This window comes from Nakaseomyces glabratus, chromosome L (genome assembly GCF_010111755.1).
Source record: "Nakaseomyces glabratus chromosome L, complete sequence".
NCBI classification, from domain to species: domain Eukaryota; kingdom Fungi; phylum Ascomycota; class Saccharomycetes; order Saccharomycetales; family Saccharomycetaceae; genus Nakaseomyces; species Nakaseomyces glabratus.
In genome coordinates this window covers 16211-25200 of record NC_088962.1, presented here as the reverse complement: position 1 = coordinate 25200, position 8990 = coordinate 16211, and the positions used below count along the sequence as shown (strand labels likewise).

Genomic DNA, 8990 nt, shown 5'->3' with positions numbered 1-8990 from the left:
TTTCATCTTACTAATAATTATTCTAAAATATATAGAAATTCCCTTTATTTCTTTTCATAGTATAGCTAGCACCTTCATATATACAATTTACGCCCACAATTTATGTTAAGTAAACTGCTGCCCATTAAAGATATGAATATCAAACGGTATCTAAGAAAAGGCTGTTTTTTTCATCAATTACAAATCAATTTAGTTAAGATATTCTCAATATTACGCTTCCCATCTACTTAGGTACATTAGGGTACATTGTTGATTCTGCTTAAATAGGAAAAAGCGGTAAAGATGTAACAACACCTTCTCTCAAGAATAATTTACCCTAGCTAATACAATATGAAAAATGAAGGTAAAGCCCGGTTACCTTAACTTTCAACCTAAATTCAAAGGAAATTGATATATGCAAACTGTAGCAAAATTGTTTTAAAAACGTTCTGTTATACAGATACAGGTAATATCAGCAGATTGTAAACAAATAGAATATTACTGATACAGCCAGCGCATGAAGCCAATTGGGTTTTAATTATTTGTCCATCATTAACGAATCTAATCTTGAGTGCACGTCACTAACTAATGATCCACAATGAAAAAAGAACTGTGGTTGACAAATGGTTTACTACAGTCATATATCTTTTTTATTAGTGTTTGTATCTTGGCAAAACAAGGATTATTTTTTATATAAGAACTATTACCGCTGCTTATCAAGAACATTAATATTACTTGTTGTAATTTACAGATTCTAGTTCTCCCATGTGGTTCTGCAAAATGCATTTTTATTGCTATACCGGGATTTGATACTTCTAGGAACTGTTTGTGGGTGAGAGCAACCTTTTCTAGTCAAACGCAACTGTTGAACTGTGCTGCAAAACATGTGTTACAAATTGTAAACGGACAAAGCCAACAAGGATATGCTGCCCAGGCTTGGGACAGATAGCTTAGATTTAAGATGTGAATCGAACACCATGGAATAATTTACACTGATTATTGATGTGACAAATACGACAATAAAGTGTATATAATGTCAAGTTTTTAAGTATCAAGATGATTTTCATGAATAATATCAATTGTAAACCGGCAATCAAATCATGCTCAATTAATTCAAGTTAAGATAAATGCAATTATACCAAACAACGTGAGGTCAATATATTAAGTAAGATGACATTGATCTTATATCAGATACAATTTTATAATTCTTTAAAAGCCTAATTTCATTTTGGAGATATATTTAATTTCTGTCAAGCAAGACAAGCATCATTCAAACATTTTTATCACTGAACAGGAAAACAACACTCATGTGCAGATCTAGAGTGGTATAGCTGAGTACCACATCGCAAGACAAAAACAGACTAGAAATTAGTTATGCACAACTGGGTTGATTGTCAAAGAGTTCCTATCAGTACCCTCTCCTCATCGCCCCGCTCCCACTTTGGACAACGCCAGCGCGAGCCAAGGCTGCAGTACAGCTAAGTGATATACCAAGGACCGGTAGGGTGTCCCCTCTCCCAAATCTGCTTACCGGAAATCTTCCGCCATTTGGGTGCATTTGCTCATAGATACAAACCCTGCTCTGATCTTATATAAGTACCGGCACCTACATCTCTCTTTAGAAGCGAGACTTACTAGAGGCATAAAAATGCGCCAATAATCCCACTCGACACATCAAGTGGCTCGACCAAGGGTGGGGTTTTCAGATGTACTCCAGGACTATCTTAAGTTCGGGACATTTTCGCAGGTCTTTCGAGCAAACAATGCCGCCACTGCTGAGGTATACACCGATCACAACCTCGAAGTAGCACGGTGAATATTAGTCAAATAGACGATGCTATATTTATGTAGCCATTGACTTATGTGTCCCTTCTTACCTTGGTAAGCCATTATTGGACTACCAAATATGCCTTTCCTGATTTATTGGGAAATTTAGCACAATATCATATCTTTAGAACGCTGGCCAATAGCTCTCCAAGGCTTAGAGAATTGGTTTATTAGATTATTCTAGAATATTAATCACAAGTACATTGGAGATTCCTTTACTTTGGTACAGGCATATATATCCTATGAAACCATTGCCTTTTGGCATCTTTTGCACCCTTACCTTTTCGGATGCGGGTACTCGACAGTCTCACCCAATGCCCTCCCCCCTAAAAAAGACCCTACGATTCAAAATTTCTACCCCCCTCACAGATTGTTGTTCTATCGCGTTACCTTTGTACTACACCAGTGCTGACGTTCGGATTATTGGTTATATCCATGAGGTCTGTAAGAAACGTCCAGGACGTATATGGGCAGGCATGATTTATATGCAGTTTCGGAAACTTATCAAGCTTCAGAATATCTACTAAGGAACTTTTTTGACATCTTATATCTTTCTTATGTTGCCAAGGACCAATGTCATTTTCCAGATTTTATGGCATCAAGTTCCTCTGTTTCAAAGTCCTAATATATAAACCCAACATGTTCTTTCAATGCGGTCAATCTCTTCCTGCACTGTTTCTAAGTCTTCATTAGTTTTGTCTCGACATGAGCATAATCAGAGATATCAATGCAACGTACTCGAAGCTTACTTGTAATTATGTTCGTTAGTAATTTTAGCCTACCACTGCACCAATTCACTATATAACACCAACATCTACAATACACGTCAAACAAGGTTAATAGCAAAACATACTGATAAGAATCTTGTGTATTTAGGACCTGCGACAAGCATTTCTCAATGGTATTACCGAAGCTAACCATGTCTTTCATGCTCAAACTCGTTCTGTTGTACCTCCCACGAGCAACTGGAAATAGCTACGTGTTGAACTTTCTGACAAGAAGGAACTAACCTCTAGTGATGCCAGGCTGTATACATAGGCGTAATCTAAGTTCATACCTGAGGGATAAAATAAGCGTCAAAGCCATACTCTTTCTCAATCGTTCAACCAGGTACCGGCTAAAGGTCTTGTTACTGGATCACTGTTAGCCCATTTCATTCTCGGACGGAGTATTTGCCATTCATATCAATAAGAGCAAGCAATGGAGTTAGTAGTCAATTACATTTGGGTAGCGGCATGCCAGATACGATCCTCTTTCATGTTCATTGCCACAGGGATTTAACTATTTACAATATCACAACAACAAAGTTTACTATGCTTTTCCGTGGCTGCTTTTCTTCCTAGCAGAACGGTAAATATACGATTGATTTCCAAAATGATAACATTTCCTTATTAGGTTTAGGGTCAAGAAATGCAATTGGGTGTTGCAACTATAACAATTCACAACGTGATCAAAGAAATTTCTAGCATATGCTATATGGTCAAAGAATAATCAAACTGTCACGATGCATCTCAAAAAGGGAATATATTATCCAAAAAGATTCTATCATAATATATGTTGTGTCACAGCCCAGGACTTTGTTTATTATTCAATGACTCACACTTAATCGTCGGTGATTTCTCTGGTCTGCTTTTTATATCTCAGGCGGTGACTAATATGTTGCTACAATTTGATTTGATGAGATATGTTCCAACATCACTAATGTAGCTACTTATAGTACGCAATACATCACTACTTTCCCTCCAAATGGTATGAAATAATTTATTCGTATAGCTTACTATTTTGCTACACCCTATGACAAATCAGAAAACCAAACTATCCTACTTGCTTTTATAATCCCATTTTTATTATTTGTTACATGCCAGATTACACGACCACATTACGTCTGATAGCCACACCATTACAGATGCTTTAACTCATATCAGCACAACATATGCAACCACAAAACACTAATATATACCACTGCAATGATGTCCTTCGCGGAAAATGGTCCAGGAGTATATACGTCGTTTGGCCCTACACCTCCATTGAAGACAAACACATTTGATCTTAGGAATAACATGATAAACTACGAGTTTGTATCTTACCGGCAAACCACCTACGAATTCTGTGAATTGATCACCACATGCAGCACCAGTATGTACAACGGTACAATTTCACTGTGTTCGTGGCTACTGCATCTGACAACGTTGAGACTGACTGGATCTCAGTCTACATCACTACGGATGATAAGGGAGACATTAGCACGGAAAGCAGTCTGTTCAACGCTATGCGTGAGTAGAACTTGCATGAAGCCCCATACATTCATCTGCAAAGTTCTTAAAAATTACCCGTTGAAGAATCGGATTACATCACCACAATCGATAATGGCAGCGGTGACTTTAAGACAGACTTGATTTTGCACATCACAACCAAGGACTCTAACAGACGAACCAGATTACACATTTGTGTATTTTTATGATGCTCACACAAGTACTGCGTTGTTTCTCACATCGCAACAACAAATAATATTAGTCTAACTGTTACAACCACTGTAAATATCACGTCTTATGGTCAGATCGATGATGGTGTATGCGCCTTTGAAGAACCTATCCGATAGATGTAAAACTCTTCATTTCTATAGAGTTATCATAACATAATTATTCAGTACACAATACTAAGAATGAGGACTACAGAACTAATGTGCATGCCATGCAGTGTGTTAAAAAATCTAGTAAAAGTCAATAGTATCACCTATTCACGTATGACATGTTATTGTTGTATACCACATTGTCCCCAAATAGGATACAAGAAGTAATTTACAGATGGCTGAATATGTTAAATCAATGCAAAACATTACTTTAATCTGATACAGGTCTAATACAGCCACTCAAATGTTTCTAATTGGTGTTTCAACAGTAGGTACAGTTCATATTAAACCCGTGCAGCAAAACGAACATCGACATAGAGATAGTTGTGCTCATTGCATATGAAACTGAAATTATTTTCTCATTCTAATTGAGTTTCTTATCATATTCGCAAACAGATGATACTAAAAATACTTAGAGTACCATTTCGATTGAGTTGTAACATTTTCTATCATACTAGTTACCATATATGTACCTGCCGGTCTAATTACAGAAATTAATTATATACTTCTATGGTATTATATGTACAAAATCTAGGATGTTTTTATCATCTGATATAATTTTGAATCAGGGTTTTGTTCTTAACAATAAAAAGAGTGTTGTATTATATTAGCACAGCCCCATGTGTTGATTTTTAGTTCTTTACCATTAGTTTCGTTATCAAAAATGAAATTCATAGTAAAGAACATTTACAAAATAAAGAACTCCCTTAACCTCGTAAAACAGTAACAACAATAGGTATACAATAATTATAGAAGTTCACAAAAGCTAAATATGAAAGTAAAGTTCACGCCATTTCCTACATTTAAGTTAGCATTATTTACTATTAGAGTGACCTTCAACCTAGCTGGATAGCTAACTGTGCATTCAGAAAGAAAAATACATTAAATGAAGACCATCTAAAATAATTAAAAAAAAACAATGACTTTAGTAATACGATTAGATCATACTACTTATTGTTATAGATGACATTTGACCGGAAACCAAAGCTACCAACGCAATATACGGTTTTGTAGAAATCGGCCATTATTTTTCCCTACAGGATCATCATCCAAAGTAAATTTACTATTGGCCGTGAAAACTTAAAGGACTTTAATAAAGTCTGATCTCATGTTCCATACTTTACTATATTGTGTTTTCTTTTTCCCGTTAGAATGACTTGACATGAGGGAAAGCGACCCCGTTGTAAATACAGACAATGCTTGCTGTCATGCATGAAGAACATGGTTGATCTCCATCAAATTTTACTTTCTGCTTCCTGCAAACATCACATACACTTATTACTCTATCCTTCCCAGCCAATTTGGCTTTTTTCGCGAGCGGTGGTGCCATTTTCTATTATTTTGTATCAAAACAGCGTAGGTATAACTGGTTTATTGTACCACTTTTTAAAATCAGAAATTATTTGCAGGAGAAAAATCAAAAGGAATCAGCAAATTTATTGTAGCTGAAAGTAATTTCTAGTAATTATAAGATTTATGATTAGACTGATCCTATCTAGTATGTACTTCTATGGAGTTTTTTAGTCTTGTTACCTGAACCAAATGTTATTATAAAGACAATCTAATTTCTCTCCATGAAACAAATTGCAGTGAGCCTACTGCTAACAAATTAGAATAAAGGGCATTTCTGATAACTAATATCAAGTACAAATATTTTCGATAGTTTCACCTTCTAAATCAGTAATGCAATAAATTTCTTAATCTTACCTGGTTTGCAATTGAGTGGTCCAAGTAGTCCAAGGATAAATCATGGGCAAGAGAACTATCTTTTAAAAGTGCTGATTTCTCTGTACAGTTTACGCAATACACAATAATCCATGGTCCTTACCATATTTTAAAATACGTTATGATAGGAAGTTATATTACTATTGATGCACTTTTTTTTTTTCTAAATTTTTTCTCTTGGCTTTCTGCACTATCAACATAGAAACTAGCTGAATAATGTCATAATTCCAGTTTGTTTGAACTACATCCGTCATCACAAATGTAAAACGATCAATATAGCACAAACCAGACAAGACCTTTCAATCGTTTCACCTTTCAAGTGAAACTACAATTTTGAATTAAACTTACATAGAAAGGTTGCTCATGCGAATACACTCATTATACATACTCGGATAGTTCCTACCGAATATTGAGAAATTCTTAAATGAAAGATCCTAATCCAATTGATTCGAAGACCAAATGACCTGCACTATATCAACAGGACTAGGGCTCTTAAACTGAGTAAACCACTGTAAGCACTCGTTATCTTAAGTCCTGCTACTGCTACTAATATCGGAAATTTGAAAGAAGTCACCAGATAGGTAGTTGTTCGATAAGCTTTTTATCGATACTGCTCTTCTGAGACAGACAAACCATTTCAGAATTGTTTCTTATATCCTAGTCTTTGTTCGTATCTGAGGTTGTGTGAATATACATTAATGAAGGAAGACTAATGACTCCTATTCGTTATGCTGTTGTAGTTTTCTGAGACTTGTATCTCGTGTCAGTAATGCTATCATTTCTAGAACTTACAATGCCTTAAACTTGAATGATCTTAAAAAGGTAATGAGATTTTCTTTAAACTCTAACAAAATGCTAGTAATTTATCAGGGTTGCTTATATAGTTTTAGGTAAGTTAGTTTGATGAGTTGCTTAAGAGAAATCCAATGCCTTATTGAGAGCCAATCAATCTTATTAAGACTGCATATAAAGACTTTATGCAATTAGATAATATACTAGCCAGTCAAGGGACCGTTAGTTATGAAAGCGCATATCAAACTCCATTAACTATGTGAACCCCCATTGGACTATAACTTACACAATAGAGAACTTTAACTCATTATCAAAAAGATCATTAAGTTGCTGGAAACCACTATCAGAAAACAAAGAAACACTCTCGATATCCAAATCATGTCCAGTGAACTGTGAATTGTAATATTACCTTGTACACATTGTATACTTAATATCTTTGAAACAATATACTGAGCTATGATTTAACTGCATCCGTCGATAAAACTGTTAATTCAGCCTTCAAATTTATTTACCAGTAGATCCGAGCTAGAATTACCTTTTCAGTGCCAACACTATCAATTACAAATTTTAATCATCTGCTACACGAAAGACCATTTAAATAATAGTCACTTTATCCCTCCCCTGAATTTTAGCTTTGCTATTCATTATAATGAACCGCTCATGCAATCAAACCGAGGAATCGAAAAACTTCCTGACTATTTCCTGAATATGAATTGTACGTGAGATTACTAAGTGACAAAATATGGGCATGAAACTTTTATATTACTACTATTTTTCAAATGAGCTTTTTACATAACGAGTCGGTGGCCTTGCAGAATAAATCGCTATTGACACTTTTGTTCCTTAAATATTTCAGAAATCGAAATTACTGCCAGCTATTAATAGCTCAAATTAAAGTTTATCGACAAGCCAGTCAAATACCAATATTATACCCCATTTTCAAACCTCCAATCTAGAATATGCTATGGTTAAGTATATATAATTAGTTTCATATTGATTCATAAACATAAGATATACTTATTCACTGTTAAATAGGAAATATATCTAACTAGCAAAGAACACAACTATATTTCTATCGTGTTTCTACTACAAATGAAAACTCATTTCGATAATCATAAGAACTTAGCATACAAAAAACCATAATATATGTACCATCTTATCCTAATATTGCTTTTTCTACCATCAGCGATCTGCAGTAATTGGCTAAATTGTGATGCATAGAACGCTAATAAAATTCACGACTATAGTATGCTTTTTAGTACTTTGAGTCAAAGTATGAACTGGCCATCCCAAAATGTATCCTATGGAAACCAAGCCAATAATTACAGTACTCAAGTATTCACCATTCCCTCTTGTAATAGTGGGAAGGCATACCAATTCCTGCATATAGAATTATTATCTATTGTAAATCTAACATTATAAACCCAAAATGGTTAGTCAAAAAATTCCTAGCATCCCCTTATTATCATCATTCGGTCAAAACTTGCCCCATACATTTTATTCAAAACCATAGAACTGGACAAAAGTATAATACATTGAGCTTAGTGAATAAAGGCTTTATTGAAAACAGAGTACACTATAAAGTGACTACGTATATTGTAGTGTCAATATATTGGAGAGACAGCAACGATAGGGAAGAAACTTTTACAAATAAGGTTTCGGTAGTGAGCAAGCTTTCATAGGACCATTATTCAGAACTCCCATGGTTAGTTGTTATTCAGAAATACATATATGGCATGTCTATCTCTTGTTGCAACAATATCGACGACAAAATGTTAACTGGTAATTCAGCCCTGTATTCTTCAACCACTCACTTGTCATGATAGGGGTGAATACCAGAGTTACTCTTACGAACACCAGTTCTTGAAGCAGCAAGCGAAGACTCTAAACAGATCCATAAGAATAATATTTTCCTCAATTAGGTGCTTAGCATCATTAATGACTCTTTTTCAAAAACTAATGTTTCATTCAAACCGATCATAAAGGTGTTCAATCCAAGTCTCTTTGTGCTATTATGCAACAGGCCGAAATAAATCCA

General features: G+C 34.9%; 1 protein-coding gene across 1 annotated transcript; it reads left to right on the top strand.

Moving 5' to 3' along the window:
• Positions 1 to 3773: 3773 nt before the first annotated feature.
• GVI51_L00033 (uncharacterized protein) lies at positions 3774 to 4202 on the top strand (the record flags this gene model as incomplete). The annotated part of the gene is made up of 1 exon (XM_065626645.1): positions 3774 to 4202. The coding sequence occupies one exon, from the start codon at positions 3774 to 3776 to the stop codon at positions 4200 to 4202; it is 429 nt and encodes a 142-aa protein (XP_065482717.1).
• Between the last annotated feature and the right edge of the window lie 4788 nt (positions 4203 to 8990).